A 16,728-nucleotide genomic window follows, 5' to 3' on the forward strand; every position below is an offset into this window, starting at 1 on the left:
CTTCCATCTAATGTCGTCATTTCATTAAAGAGAAGATACTTTAACATGAAAAAAGTAGAAAGGACATAATCTCAAAATTAATTAAATTGTTTTATGAAAATCTTTGTTGTCCTTAATTTTCTCTTTGTTCTGGGTCATTGAATACTTCAGCATTTGAAATTCAGTGCTGATCTCATCTGAGGGATTTAATATTCTGTTTCAAGAGGGAAATAGAAGGTATTGGAGACAAAAAAGATAAGATTGCTAAAGTTTGCATTCTTTGCCAGGTATGTTTATTCCGCTATCTAATAAAGTAGTTTATTTCTTCTGATGATTTCTGTTATTATAAAATGTTTACTAGTCACACTGATATGACTAGACATTGAAATTTGTGTCCATATGTAGTGTAAAATGTGGTGCAGAAAGCAAAGTTCTCTCTAAGATTCTAGTCTCTTAAAATTATTTGAATAAGTAGGAGTGGATTACTCTTGCCTACATGAAAGGTGCTATTAAAAATGAAATAACCCTTTCACTCTGCAGTAGCTCGCAAATTGGTGGAATGTAGACATCCAAACTAGAAATCAGGACATATGATTTGAACAAATGATTTATTTGAGTGTGGTATGTACATAATAGTTACTGACTTGATTCATTTAGTTACCCTTTGCTGGAATATTGGGATTTCAGTAGTACATGGGGGAAACAGGAAAGAATATTTAAAGATCAAGACCTCCCTGGGAAATCTGGGTACATGCTTGCCATTTGAATATTTTAAGTGCCTACCCTAAATCACATTAGAGAATACGATGAAATGTGTTCTTAATTAACGAAATTAGGGTAGAGGACATTTGTTTTGCAACAATTGAGTAATGTTTCATTCTTACTGCTTGACTGTGTACCCATTGGTGGACACAGGTCCTGGGCCCTAAACAGCAGTACTTGTTTTCAGTGCCGTAAACGGACAACTTCATCTGGCTCTCGTTATGATTATCCAGGAAAGGCAAATGTTTGTTTTAAAATGATCTTCCTAGAATTGCCCCTGGTAAACCAATGTATTTTTAATAAAGTTCTCAATTCAGTGTTTTGCTGAATATTTACTTTTCTTTCCCTTTCTCTCAGTTCCTCATTGTTCCAGCCATTGTGGGCAGTGCCCTCCTCCACCGGCTGTCTGATGACTGCTGGGAAAAGATAACAGCATGGATTTATGGAATGGGCCTCTGTGCCCTCTTCATTGTTTCCACAGTATTTCACATCGTATCATGGAAAAAGAGCCACTTAAGGTACAGTGGATGGTACGCAGTTTCAACAGGTCACTCACAATAGTTGGCTCGGGTTAGCCTCTCGCGCTGGCATGCTTTGGTCAGGTGAGGCAAAGAGTGGACATTTTCCTGCCTGGTAGAGTCTAATGCTGTCCCGACACTCAGGAAATTTCCTATGGATTGGACAGAATTTGAGCACCCCTATCTGTGTCTTAAGAAAGCAGGTCTTTGCTCGGAAACTGAACAAAACCACATTGCTTCCCCAGGACTTACAATGTAAAATCCTGACACCTGTTTTCCAGTGTGTCAGCACACTAAGGAAGAGCATGGCAGCTGCAGGGTGATGACCAGTACTCTGGACTTGCAGTCACCAGATGGGCTTTGAGTCCAAGCCCTGCCACTTAGCCTCGTGTAGCCTCAGTTTCTTCATCACTAAAATGAGAATGGTAATGCCCGACTGGTGGGCTGTTGTGATAGGTGAATGAGATGATGCATGTGAGAATGATTTGAAAATTACAGATCACTACAGCTGTACTACAGGTATATTACAGCTAGGGTTTACTGTTTTGCAAAGTTGAGCTTTCAGAATTAGGTCCCGTGCATCTACTCAAACAAAATTCACATGTGTTGCTACAGTTAGCTGTCAAGCACTTTCCAAACAATATTGTGATCCCTAGCCTCCCAATGAGAAGGACATAAAAGCATTCATCCTTTGAGTGAAGGGTTAATTTGGGTGATACAAAGGTAGCAGCACACCATCTAGTTGCTTATGAAATGGATTCTGCACAACCCAAAAGGGCAAAGTTTCTTCTCAAAAAGGAGGACTCAGAACAGACTTAGAGTGATTTAATGTAATATTAGAAGATAACTTTTGGGGGCTTCCCTAGTGGCACAGTGGTTAAGAATCCTGCCTGCCAATGCAGGGGACACAGGTTCGAGCCCTGGTCCGGGAAGATCCCACATGTCGCAGAGCAACTAAGCCCGTGCACCACAACTACTGAGCCTGCGCTCTAGAGCCCGCGAGCCACAACTATTGAGTCCACATGCCACAACTACTGAAGCCTGTGCGCCTAGAGCCCGTGCTTCACAACAAGAGAAGCCACCTCAATGAGAAGCCTGCGCACCACAACGAAGAGTAGCCCCCGCTCGCCGCAACTAGAGAAAAGCCTGCGTGCAGCAACAAAGACCCAACACAGTCAAAAAATAAATAAGTAAAATTAAAAACAAGGTAACTTTTGGTTTTATAGATAGAATGTTCAAAAAATCTCATTATTCAAACAATCTAATATTAAAAAGATATGCTTTATTTAAGAGCAGGATTTGGGATTCATATGATGATTCCTAGTTTCCTCACATGTAAAATCAGACTTTTAGAGCTGGAAGGATCCTTAGGGAACATCTGATCCAAACCCCATAATTTTCTCCTGGGGAAACTGAGACTCAGTGATTCCAGCAGAATCTGATCATCCCAGGATCTCTGACTCCCAGTCCTGAGGTTTATTTCCACTGCACCCTTTACAATATTGCTTATAGTTTGCAGTCTGCTACCTTTGCCTATAAGCTGACAGTTCCCAGGGCTTAACACAAAACCACAGCATTGAATCACGAGGGAGCTCTGGTACACACTCAAAAGCAAGCCTCAAAAGCAACTTGTCCTGGCTCTTCAGGATGCACTGTTGCAGAGCCCAGAGGCAGGAGCACTTCATTATCTTCTTGGCCCGATCCAGTGCTTGTGGTTGCCTTGGCTGACTTGGCTTTGCTGTCTAGATATCTGAATCAAAGAGTTGTAGGTGCCTGCTTCGTTATTCAGGGCCTCCCTGCCAGGGCCTGAGAAGAAAGTGTAATAGAAACTAGTCTCTCTTGAACCTTGAAATAGCACTGCTAGAATCATAAGCCACATGTGGATTTTTGCTCTGCATTAATTCTGTAAAATATCCCAAGTATAGCCTTAATTTAAGTAAAAGAGGGAAGGGAACAAGCATTTATTGAGTACCTACTATGTGCTAGGTGCTGTGCTAAATGCATGGCTACATCGTCTCATTTAATGTTCACACGCACTCTGTGATAGAGATGATATTACTTCTGCTTCACCCTTGAGGAGAGTGAGGGTCAGAGATGGGTGGTGGGTCTTGAATAAAACTGCACGCTTGACTATACCTGCTGCAACAGTGCATAACAGTCTAGAAAGCAGAATTAGAAAGACCCCAGACCTGGCTTGGAATCACAGTCATCCAAGGAGTTATTCTTCTCTTCCCTGCATCTTCTACCTCATCTTCTAGCCCTTTTAAATCGGGATCTTCTGGACTGGAGTTTGTAACTGTATTTTATAAGCTCCCCAGGCGATTCTGAAAGGCAGTTAAGTTTGAGAAACATTAATCTAGTGTTTGCTTTTTTAGATCTAAATTATTTTCACTTCTTCACTAACATGTGACTAAAACATCCTCAGCCTGCTTTGGTCGACACAGAGTGTGCGATGAGGCAAAATCTAGTACTTGTGCACCACCAAACCACAGCTACTACCCCTTGGACTGGAAATGGATTCAAGACAATGCAATGCATTTGTACTTTTAAATTACCTCAGGAACTTCCCTAGCAGTCCAGTGGTTAACACTCTGCGCTTCCACTGCAGGAAGCGCAGGTTTGATCCCTGGTCGGGGAGCTAAGATCCCGCACACTGTACGGTGTGGCCAAAAATTTATAAATAAATAAATAACCTCAGTAAAGGGCGGATTCTGTCTAATCCGTTTTGTGAATAGACCTCAGTGAGCCAAATCTTTGTACACTTCCTGACTCTTCAGTTTTAGAAGGAAAAACTTGCTTAGAAGCCCAGATCACAGGGCTTCCCTGGTGGCACAGTGGTTAAGAATCCGCCCCGGTCCGGGAAGATCCCACATGCCACGGAGCAACTGAGCCCATGCGCCACAACTACTGAGCCTGGGCTCTAGAGCCCGTGAGCCACAACTACTAAGGCCTGTGCGCCTAGAGCCCGTGCTCCTCAATGAGAAGCCACTGCAGTGAGAAGCCTGTGCACCACAACGAAGAGTAGCCCCCACTCGCTGCAGCTAGAGAAAGTCCGCGCGCAGCAACAAAGACCCAATGCAGCCAAAAATAAATAAAATAAATAAGTTTGTTAAAACAAAAAAAGAAGAAGCAACCCAGGTGGCTACCCTCTTGACAGCAAATGCGCCTTTTTTTTTTTTCTGGTTTGTGTTATTGCTGTTCCTAAATTAGTTTCTAAATTTGCTTTATTGCAGCTTACTGTCTACACTAAGATTTGGAGTAAAAGCTGCTTCTAAGACGTTCTAAAAAGAATGTGGCTTTGGGGAGTATTTACTGAGCCTTCATGATTTTGTGCCCTGCACTATGATAGGGGTTGAGAGGTGGTCTGCCCTCAAGGAATTTTCATTTTCCTATTAGAGAGGATCTAAAAAAAATAGAAAATATCAGAAAAGACAGATTTTGAATTCCTGATTATTGTGGGGTTCTTACATGGAGAGGATCTATGGTATATGCAATCTTAAAAATAATATAAAGCTTTTACTTGTGGCTCCATATTATTAAAAATAGCTGTGCGACTTTGAAGGCCAAGTTATAAATGCCATGAGAACCAAGAACAAGAGTGGCAGTTGTGACATAGTGGAGTGATAACCCCTACTTCCAGTCGTAAAATTTTCTGAAAACTCTAACTTGTTCCCCCCCCCACAGGACAGTGGAGCATTGCTTTCACATGTGTGATAGAATGGTTATCTATGTCTTCATTGCTGCATCTTACGCCCCATGGTAAGATACAGTCTTTATGTTTTTGAAGATAGTGTTTTTATGAGAGAATTCTCGGTCCTTCTTCCCTCCCTTCTTCCTATCCCTGCTCCCCGGTTCCCCCACCCCAACACACATACATGCTTTTTTTTTCTTTCCCATTTTGATTTACTTGGGTCAGATTGCAGATTTTAAGGGGAGAATGTTACTGCCATTCAGAATACACATCTGCCACTGGATTGTTTGAGAGAAGTGCTACTAAGTTGTGTGTAGGCAGCACGCTAACTTTTGAGACATGTTACCTTTGCCTTCCGTGTTCTGTGTATGTGCTTCTGCTGCTGCTCAGAGTACCTGGACACCTAATTGTTTAAGTGGAAATACTGTAAATACGTACAAAGAAAACAAGCTCGCTTTTGAGATTTATACTGTTGGTCTTCACAGCACAGTAGCTACTATGTATGGAGTGCATTTCTCATTTCTTTAGCTGTATGAATAAGAGAACTAGCCTAATTAGTTAGCTATTTAAAATACCTAGTATTCAGTTCAATGTCCTTGTTCTTCCTGCCTTTTTGGTATAGATCAGATAGAGTCTTTTGCTGCTCTGAAACCCATAATTAAAGAAACATTGATTTTCCTCTATCAAGATATGGTCCAGTTTTAACCACTCAGAAATTCATATTATGCCATCAACTATATATCATTAGAAACAGCAGGCCTCTAGATTCTGACTAATGCAGCATCCATCATTCAAAAGAAACCTAATTATCTGTTGGAGTAAAGAGTAAGTGCTGTCTCTCCCCAGTAACTGTTACTAAATTATAGGTCTGAATCATATTGGAGTGAGAATACTTAAAGGCTTTTGTGAAGTATACCTCAATTTAAAATAAGTAAATAAAAATTTTAAATGTAGACTGAGGAATCAAATATTACAGTAGGCAGTTTGTTCGCATGTAGTCTTCGATATGCAAGTGGTAACTTTTCCATTTGGAAATATTAATTTTGTAGTAATAGCCATTCAGAACATTTTATTTTCATATCTATTCTTAATCTGAATTTAGTACAGGTGAATTTGCAGCATTTTAAATTCAGGCCTCACAAGAGTCCATGGTTAAATTCTAACCTACAAAGTATCTTCCATAACATGTATTGGGCTAGATCTTCTCATGTTCTCTCTTGGTGGAGAAATTGATAATGGAGACATTTGGTCTGTGTATTAGGTATCCACTGTGCGTATGTGATCTGGTTCAGGGTTTTGTTGCATTCTCAGTAAGCTTTGTAAACAATCTGCTCCCAAATACATAGTCAGGAACAACAAGGCAAGTAGCCTTTACAGCAATCTGCCTAATAAGGAAAGTCGGGCATCACAGATGTGCTGGGACTTACTTCTACATGTCTCCTTTTAGCTGGTTCTATTTTTAAACCACATTGGAACTAATTCTAAGTCTTAAAGCTTGAACGACAATTGTATCCTTGAGTTATTAATTTTATCCCAATTGCCCAAATACTTCCAACCACATGTTGACTGCTTTTTCTTTCTGGTCTTGTCCTGGTACCTTCTCTCCCAGTTTTCAAGACTAGAGGAAAACACAGGTTGTATGAATTCCCTTCATTTATCACTTCTGTTCTTTGTTGTCATGTTTACATTTTTAGGTTAAATCTCCGTGAACTTGGACCCCTGGCATCTCATATGCGTTGGTTTATCTGGCTCATGGCAGCTGGAGGAACCATTTATGTATTTCTCTACCATGAAAAGTAAGAGAAAATAATTTACATTTGATAGCTTTAAAATTAACTTCCTAAATTTTATCTACATTACAGTACAATTTACTTTATATTTGCAGTTCAAAATAGTAGAAATACATAAATAGAATATATATTGTTTTAACAAATCTTTAGAACCATTTGATATTCATCATTGGTCTACAGACTGCTGCAGACAGAAATGAATGGTGCCTGTGTGATATATGGTATAGTTGAAGGACAAGGTGCACTTGTCCCTCATCTAAAACGACAGTTTTGGAGTCAGTCAGACCTCATTTCACATCCTCAGCCAGGCTAGTCTTATCAGCAAACTAGCCTTATCCTCTGTGACTTACAGTTACCACATGAGAAAAATAACTGCTTTTCTAAGTTTCTTTGAAGGTTGAAGATAATAGCTATTAAGCCCCCACAGAACACCTAGATAGGAACCCAGAGGATGTTCCAACCTAGGACTCCCTGAGAAAGGGTACATTTGGAAGGGCATCTAAACCCTTAGTATCCTCACCATGGGACACACCTTTTTTAACCCGTTATTCATATCTCCTAGTCTTAAGTGTGAAGCAATATAAAAAGAAAACTTATTGAAATTTAGCAGCTTAGTTCTAGAGGAGACCTTCAAGGTCATCTATTTGCATTTCATGTTTAAAAAATGAGAACATTTAGTACATGCATCAAATTAGTGACTCATCTGGAATTAGGACCCATGTGTCCTAGTTCCTATTCCATGGCTCTTTTCATTATTTCACATGCCTGAACTTGAGAAACTCACAACTGTGAAATAATTGTCATTGGATACAGTTTATTAAATTCTTTATCTATTGTTTTTGGCAGAATGGCCCTCAGAATTAAACATAACTTGTGTTTGTCACAAAGTAATAAATTGTTTTCTCTTTTCAGAAGAAAGTGGTAGTTTTAGCTAACTTCTCTCTGACTTTGAAATTCACTTAAATGCATTTTTGACCATAATTAGCAATTCTGAGTGGTATTATGCGTTATATATATATCCAAGGGAACAGTTTGCTTCTCAGGCTCAAACCCCTAATTTATATCCTTGGATAAATTAGGAAGTAAAGTAAGACAACTCTCTTTTCTCCTATTCCAGGCCTTCTAATATAAACCAAACCCACATTCTTCCCCAGTTCCCTGATATGATTACTTCATGGTGGACTTTGAGTATAAAACACTAAGAATGAGATGCGAGTCATCCTTGGCCATTGGGTTTGGCAGGTATTACAGAGAACCTAAATGGTGCCACGTACTGTTCTAGGCCCTGCAGACCCAAACATAAACAGAACTTGGTCCCTGCCTTCGAGGAACTTAGAGTCTAGTTTGATTAGGCATAAATGTAAGTTGAATTTCAGTACAGTTTGTTTTTTAGCATTTTCAGACTTCTGCACCTAAGGTGATGAGCCTTACAAACTGGAGTTTGTACAGATACAAAATTAAGAGACAATCAAAAACACATGCCCTCAAAAAATAAAAAAATTTTTTAAAAAAGTAAAAAAAAAAAACCAATAACAACAAAAAACACATGCCCTTAGTTCCTTAGGGCTCCCATCCCTTTGCCACTGATAAACTGCTCCAAGCTATTCCCTGTGCAGCTTCATAATTTCAGTGTCTTATAACGATGGATTGGAATGGCGATGAAGGCAAACACTCTGGGATTAGAAACGGAAAATGCATGGTGAATTGGATTCAATGATAGCTTTTGGCAGAGAACGTTTTGCATGTAGTATGTGGAATTTGATGCCTTATCAATCCTGAAAGAAATGCTAGTTCATTGTTACTCAACTACAGTATTTCAGTTAGAGCCCTAATGGTCTCCTACAGGGAAAATACATTTCATTTGAATAGTCAAGAGTTTACATTTGTTTTTCAAAAGAAAAAGGGAAAAACTGGTAAAGAAATAGTCTGAGTGTTGTAGGAATAGATATATTAAATCAATTTAAATTAAATTAACACATTTCTATTCTGCAGGTATAAGGTGGTTGAGCTCTTTTTCTATCTCACAATGGGGTTTTCTCCAGCCTTGGTGGTGACATCAATGGTAAGAAGTTGCTTCATAATTTAAGTTATTTCACCTTATTTTCTTTTAAATCACTGTGACTCTTAATATGTCTATAGATACGATCCGAAGCTTTTCTTTCTGAAGTTATGACATGTCCAATAACTAGAGATTCAAAAGAAAAAATATATAAATTACAAAGTGCCACAACTTGTACTACCTACTGTCTGTAGTTTGAAAAAGCTATACATCTAAGTGTGACTCCTTCCATACGGTAATCTGCTGCATTTGTTCTTTGGGATAACCCTTCTGTTCACCCCACCTCCACTCCCACCCTTTTCCCAAAGAATTGTGAGATTATGTGAAGGTGGGAATTTCTACTTGGATTACTTAGTGTCTTAACCCTAAATCCATGGCGAGGGTAAATTTTGAGGTTTCTTACAATGAAGAAAATATAAATTAGTGACTTCTTTTTTTTTAGAGCAGAATTTTTTTTCTTAATTAATTAATTTATTTCTGGCTGCGTTAGGTCTTCGTTGCTGCGAGCGGGAGCTACTCTTCATTGCGGTGTGCGGGCTTCTCACTGTGGTGGCTTCTCTTGTTGCAGAGCACCGGCTCTAGGCGCACGGGCTTCAGTAGTTGTGGCACGCAGGCTCAGTAGTTGTGGCGCACGGGCTTAGTTGCTCTGCAGCATGTGGGATCTTCCCAGACCAGGGCTCGAACCCGTGTCCCCTGCATTGGCAGGCGTACTCTTAACCACTGTGCCATCAGGGAAGTCCCGTGACTTCTTAGAACTTAAGAATTGGAAGGACCTCAAAAGGTCATTTGGCTCAACATTTTATTGGATATTTCTCAAATCCCTTCACTCTTACTTTTCCTTTCACTTGCTTTTAAGTCATATTATTTCTCTTTCTCAGGAAAGTGCTTTTTTTTTTAACTTTGCTTGAAATTTTCTTTTGGGGACTTTGATGGGTGAAAGTGTGGCATTCATTACCTTTAGTAGGCATTTGCACATATGTGTTTTGTACTCCCATTCAGACTGATTACTGTTGAGAAATCAATGTTTATCTCTCAATTTAAAACAATAACATAACAACCTCACGATCCCATCTACTGGTCACTTGTGCCTTTAGCTTATGTTTTCCCAGTCCTACACTCTGCATTTTGGGGCACCAGCCACTGTGTGTTTAGTTTGAACTCTCTTCTCAGCCTACAAGGGTCAGAATTGTACCTATAATTTCCTCCTGAGCTCATAGGCAAGTTATAAGAATGTAATTTTGCTGTGCATAGTTCTTGCCCTGGTCACAAAAACACCTGTAAAAGGTTTAGGATTTATAGGTTTGCTTATGTTTTTTCAGAGAGTACGTCTTATGAGAATGTATCAAGATATGTTCTTTGAGATATGAGATTTATGATGGCTTTAATAATTACCTCGTAGCAAAAATACATACAGTTTAGCTGGTAAAGGCAACAGGGAATAGTGAGGAGAGGGAGGTGAAAGTCAGAAATGAGAAGATCTGCCTTGAAGGCCATATAGATAGAGGGCGATTGAAGACACCCAGAGCAAGGTCTATGTTGATGGGTCACTAATCATTAGAGTGGAACTTCAAGTAAATTCCCTCTGGGTATCATAAGAGCAAGTTTATCCAGTATTTTTACTAGCCTAAATCTTTCATTGACATTTTCAAGTAGTACAATAGCAGGTGACTAATGTTTATGTTAATCAAACAGGAAAATCCCCACACTTGCCCAGATAGAACTTAGAATCAAGCAGAAAAATACAATTCATATAAAATAAGAAATTACCATAAAGTTTTACAATGTCTTTGATTGGGGAAAGTACAGCCTGCTATGGGAGCACGTGATAGATGTACCAGAGGAAATGCTATTTAAGCTGATTCAGAAAGACAAATAGGAGCCAAGAGATGGAAGGAGTGATGCAGGTGGTACAGGAAGAGGATACAGCATGAAGGAAGCCCCAGAGATGCGGAGAGCACGAGCATCTGAATATGCACGAGGGGGTGTAATTATGCAGGTAGCACAAGTCTCGTGATAAAACTGGTGAGCTAGACAGAGACCAGATCAGAAAGAACCACACAGGCCATCTGAAGGAACAAAGAAACAGTACAAGTGATGAAGACTCAAACCTTTGGTGTTCCAGTCAGAATAATGGGTATCGGAATTAGCCTTCTACCATAAAGAACTTATAAAAGTAGGAAAAGTATGTGAAACAACTATTTTTTGGCGTTGGACACAGACATATAGGACTATGATGCTTGCGGGGAGAGAAACCAAAAGATGAGCTTCACACGCACTGCAGTTTTCTCCCCGGAATGCTTTCCAAACTGTGAAAGAAAATGGAGTCCAAGAGCAGCAGTCTGGGTGGAGGAAACAAATCAGCATTTCAGCTCCCGAGCCAGCTGCGGTTTTGGGGCAGGGTACTGGAGAGGAGGGAACTTCACAGAGAAGAGTCTCCAGAAATCTACAAGGGGTTTCCTTGAGTCCTTGCCCGAATACTAAGCTGCATTTGTGCAGGGCAACACTCTGCGTGCCCTGGCTGAGGATAGCTATTGGAAGGCTGTAAGATAAATGGAGATTCCAGAAGGAGCCTAGTACTGGGAGATACCAGAGTTCCAGCCAGCCAGAGCGGGAGACCATGCTGAACAACTTAGGTATTCCATTGACCCTAGCAAGACCACACCTTAGGATAAGAGCTACTCTGGCCCTAGAGTGAGAGCGGCTCTGGCACTGCCATAACAAAGCCCAGAAACCTCGAAAGGATAAAATTGATCCTTCGGTAAATAAACTGCCTACTGGAACAAACTCAACATTCCTTCGAGGAAGACAACAAAATCTATACTCTTTAACAACTCAGCATCCATTATCCAAACAAATACTACTAGACAAGCAAGAAGGGCCAAATGGAAATTCTAGATCTGAAAACTATATGTTAAGAAAAAAATTTATTTGGAGGGGTTTCACAACAGATGGGATACTGCAGAAGAAAAGATCAATGAACTTGAAAATGAATAGTCAGGCCTCAGACTGGGAGAAAATATTTGCTTTCTCTATATGTATCTGACAAAGGATGTGTATCAAATATTGTAGCACTCTAAGTCAATAATAAAAAGCCAATCCTATAAAAATGGGTAAAACACTTGAACAGACACTTTACAAAGAGAAAGAGATACAAGTATCCAGTAAGCCCTTGAAAAACTGTTCAATGTAACTAGTCATCAGAGAAATCAGGGAAATGAAAATTAAAACCTCAACATGCCACCACTACACACCCTATAGAATAGTTAAAATTAAATTAAAAAGACTGATACCACCAAAACCCAGCAAGGATGTGAAATAACTAGAACCCTAATTCATTGTTGGGGAGAGTATAAAATGGTATAACCACTTTGGAAATTTGTTTAGCAGTTTATTATAAAATTAAGCATAAATTTATGATAACAAAAATGAAAACATATATCTACAAAAGGACTTGTAAAACAATATAAATGTTAATTTTATTCATGATAGCCCCAGAATGGAAAGGATAAACAAATTATGTTAAATAAATCAATGGAATGCTAAGTAATAGAAAGGAATGAATAACTGATATACAGTAGCACATGCATGAATCTCAAAATCAATATATTGAGCAAAAAGGAAGCCAGACACAAAAATGTACATACAGTATAATTCCATTTATGTGAGGTTCGAGAACAGAGAGGCTTAGTCTGTGGTAATAGCAATAAGAACAGTGGTTGCCTTAGTGGAAGGGCAAACCTTACTGTTCACTTAATATCTATGCATTACACTATGTAAATTAATCATCAATTTTTAAAACACCCCCCTCCCCCCAAAAAAGGAATATAAGTTCAGGAAATAAAACACTTTAGTTCTTGGTTCAAATCCTGATTCTGACACTCAAAAGCTCCGCGACCTTGGTAGATTATTTAACCTGTATGTATTCTAGTTTTCTCATCTGTAAAGTTTGGATAAAAATAGTACCTAAGTTAGGGTTGTGAAGATTAAATGAGTGCTTCAAACTAGTCCTAGTACATAGAAACACAGTAATGACATTGATAATGAAGAAAACATACCTGGTTTTGTTTGTTTTAGTATTAACTATGTTCTGGTTCTTTGAAAGTTGATAAGCAGATGTGGTATCTTGAGGAACTACCTATTAACAGAATGTATGTCAAAACCAACCTGTGTGCTTGGTTTGTTCTCTTGTTTATTGTTTTAGTAGAAGAAGAAGGAGTGGTGTCTTTTGGGGCAGTGACCAGCTGTGTGACTTTGTTCAGGCTACTTATTTCTCTGGCCTTAGCCTCTTCATCTCTAAATTAAGGAGGTTGTGTTGGATGAGTGAGTCTTCACTGGGGAGTCAGATGCCCCTGTGAGAATCCCATGAAAACCTCAATTCTCTCTAGGAAAATGCCCCTAATAACACATACACAGAGAATTTTGTATAATTAATGGATACTAATTGCTTTATAACCTCTAGGAACTAATAAATGTAGCTGGTGTTTTGTTTTGCTATGTTTTACTTTTTAAATAAAATGAAATCTGACTGATGTGCCATCTCACCAAGGTTAAGGAGAAGTCTGGTATCAGTCAGTTTGGATTGGCTCCTTCCTCATCTTTTGATCTTACGAAAACCGTGGTGCTTATGTGAACTTTGAAAATAGGGCTAATCCTCACCCCTGGCCCTGGATCCTCACGCTTGGTTCTTACCTCGTGTCTGTTGCTGCCATTGCTCTGGCCAAGGCCCATGGGGCCATTCAAGTAGGTGGCTGCACTGGAGCTTCCCCATGTTCCTTGTTGGACTTGGCCACCAGGACCTGCCCCAAGGCTAACAGCGTTACAGCCATCAGTGCCCAGGCCTCTGGGACACCCACACACCTGTCCCCTTCCAAGGCCTTGCCACTATTTGGCTTAGGTTTCCACTCACCCTGCAGAACCTGAGACCTTTCTATTCCTGGTCCCCAGAAATCCTGACTTGTTTCTCTGTCAACTTCTTAAGCCCTGCCTCTGTTCTCTTCCCCTCTCATTCATACAGCCCAGTCTAATCTTGTAGATGGGTCGAGGTCTTTGAAAACCAAGAGTAGCCTATAAATATTCCTTTTTGTGCTAAAGCACACCTGACTGTTAATTTCCTCCTAAGCTAAGAAACTCCCAGGCACAAAGACAAAAAGGCCTGGCAACATCTAGAAGGTTAGGAAATATATTGTGCTACATGGTCTCAGATCTTAGAGGTCACTCCTAGCTATGATTTTCCTGTGTCAGCCATAAGGAAGCCGTAAGCTCACAGAAGCAGGTGAAGAGTCTGGGAAAAGCGATTAGTGTAGAACAGTGTTTGAGGAGGACAAAGCGAGTGAAAACCAGGCTGAGATGTGGATTATAAATGGAGTGGCATGGGTGTAGGGAAGAAAGCTCCTAAAGAGGAGGATGAAAGCCAAGGACTGTACTTTATTAAATGAACTGTTGTTCCTTGTAGATGCGATTGCAGTCTGCTTAAACGTGGTATAAATGAGCAGAAGGTGCTTCTTTTTCCCATGGGACCTGTAACCTGCCTGCTTGGTCAAATCAAGACGGCCGATTCAGAGGGTAACCCAGGTCAACTTAAGTGTAATTCATGTTTACAGATGAGAATTCTGTCTGTTCAGAGCTACTTCATTGTCTAGAAAATCAGGAGACTTAGGGGAAATTGCAGTGATCTCTTTAGCTTGTCATATCAGAATAACAATCAAAACCTTTTAAATTTTTTCCTCTGTTGACAGAGTAACACCGATGGACTTCAGGAACTTGCCTATGGGGGCTTAATTTATTGCCTGGGCGTTGTGTTCTTCAAGAGCGATGGCATCATTCCATTTGCCCATGCCATCTGGCACCTGTTCGTGGCCACGGCAGCTGCAGTGCATTACTATGCCATTTGGAAATATCTTTACCGAAGTCCTACAGACTTTATGCGACATTTATGACCAATCTTTACTAGGTCTCCAAACCAGTATTATTTCAATTATGGCACTTAGGAGCGGGGTAAGAGCTGAAAACTGCACAGAGGGAAAAAAAGAAGAAGAAGACAGCTGTACTGACTTTATATCTTTTGAATATAATTACTGTGAAAGTATAAAAGCTGTGTTCTGGAATTTTCCCCCTCACAGCAGATAAATAAGGTAGTGAATTAATGATTCATTCCATTCCACTATCATGAAGTACTCTGGATAGACTTGGCCAACTGATGTTTACAAACCAGAATTTTGTATTTTAATTTTACAGATTTTACTACATAATTTTTCTAAATTACTAGGTCAGGCTGTAAAAGTCAGTGCAATAACAAAACTTCCTTTTTAAGAGAAAACGGTTTCTATCACTTTCCCATTAGCTGTGTGAAGAATCATGGACAGAATTTACACTACTTTTTACCATGTTTCATCTTGGCATAACATGGTTATTTTTTAAATAGAAACTTCAGTTTTTTGTAAATTTTTAAAAAATACTTCATTGAAACGCATTTCTGCAGTTCCTCATTCATGTGAATTTTTGCAGCAAGCTGTCAACATTCCACAAATGAACAAACATTATACCTCTTCTGATAGTTTTATTAAGCATGGAGAAATTGCCAATTTTTAAAAACTACAAGTTTTCCAAAACTCTTCTGCCAGCCTCTGACTCTGAATTCCATGTTGCTTTGGGCTGTATACTTGACCTAGTTTGGTTTCCCAGTGATGGAAAAGTATTTTGATATCATTAACTTTTTCAAAAGATTCAACTTTTTCTCTATGCCTTTGCCATGTCTTCTTCAGGGTCTTTTTCAACAACGGATGAGTATCTAGTCTGTACTAAGAGAGTATTGTTGGGTTGGCCATCCACTGAAAACTCATGAAGAGTGTTATGGATTACAGTGAATAGTGGTCATGCCTGTTTGGTGCCCAATGGTTGTCATTGTCACTTAGCTTTATATTATCAGTTTGATAGTCATTTTAAATTATGGAACTAGATGCATAAATTCACATTTCTACCTTTCCTTTGCATCTTCTGATACACTTTCCTCCTTTTCATGGAAAAGTATTTAAAGCACTGTTGGACAGATAAACTCATGTGCCTGTCGTCCATGGGTTATATCCTGGCTCAGTGGAGTGGTATTTAATATATTGTTTTTGGTTTTCCTTCAGTGTCTTATATTAAGATTAACATATTAGTTGCATTGTTGGTTAATCTCCTGTTGGTGTTTTAATAAATGAGATAACCTTGCCTTTAGATCAGGTGCTGATATTGCCTGTTTTCTAGTGATGGGTTTGATCATTGGAATTGTTGGTTTGTCAATACATTGAATTCAATTCATTGAAATTTTGTACTGATGTAGCTTTAAATGAGGGTTTATTTTGTGTGTGTATGTTTAGAACTCTCTGACTTTGGTAAATTATGTGGGAATGAAGAACAGAAGAACGGCCTCTTGCTGGTGAATTCTTAAATAGGCAAGGTATCCGGTGATAGCACCAGCCAGACCACCCCTTCTGCATGATTCTGAACATCTGGATGCCCCTTGTTTTATTGTGTATATTTTATTTTAAATGTATTAACTTTTGTGGATTCATTTAAAGTCTGCTCAAAAGTACCACTGTCAAAACCACTAAAATGTATGTAAAAAATTGTGCTGTAGACTAAAATAAAATTGTTACTTGGATTTGTTCCACTGTCTCTAAATTAGATGACTGTGAAAATGATAATGCATTTTTGAAAGTCTGAGCTCATCTAGCATATGTAATTCGTATAGTAGCCTTTTTTTTTTTTTTTTTCTGAAAAGCCAGGATGGGAAGAAAAACAAATGTACCCTGACATCTAGAATTTTCTAGTCCACTTTTTAATAATTGAATTGCTAGAACCAGTGCAAACATTAAAATCAAACCACATTTTCAGTTTAAAATATACTAGTCTGGGCCTAAAGATTATAAATTTTATAAATGATGTATC

General features: G+C 39.1%; 1 protein-coding gene across 4 annotated transcripts in view; it reads left to right on the top strand.

The window, feature by feature from the left end:
• MMD (monocyte to macrophage differentiation associated) overlaps positions 1 to 16,435 on the top strand; it is a 28,791-nt gene extending 12,356 nt beyond the window's left edge. For 2 of the 4 annotated variants that reach the window (XM_061175990.1, XM_061175991.1), the window contains exons 3-7: positions 1,099 to 1,259; positions 4,944 to 5,018; positions 6,645 to 6,746; positions 8,733 to 8,802; positions 14,535 to 16,435. In XM_061175990.1, coding sequence (XP_061031973.1) covers positions 1,099 to 1,259; positions 4,944 to 5,018; positions 6,645 to 6,746; positions 8,733 to 8,802; positions 14,535 to 14,735 — 609 coding nt within the window. In that variant the 3' untranslated portion in view covers positions 14,736 to 16,435. Of the gene's footprint in view, positions 1 to 1,098; positions 1,260 to 4,943; positions 5,019 to 6,644; positions 6,747 to 8,732; positions 8,803 to 14,251; positions 14,450 to 14,534 lie in introns of those variants that run through there. The other 2 variants (XM_061175993.1, XM_061175992.1) reach the window with 2 other exon arrangements.
• Positions 16,436 to 16,728: the final 293 nt, after the last annotated feature.

Source organism: Eubalaena glacialis, chromosome 19 (genome assembly GCF_028564815.1).
Source record: "Eubalaena glacialis isolate mEubGla1 chromosome 19, mEubGla1.1.hap2.+ XY, whole genome shotgun sequence".
NCBI classification, from domain to species: Eukaryota; Metazoa; Chordata; class Mammalia; order Artiodactyla; family Balaenidae; genus Eubalaena; species Eubalaena glacialis.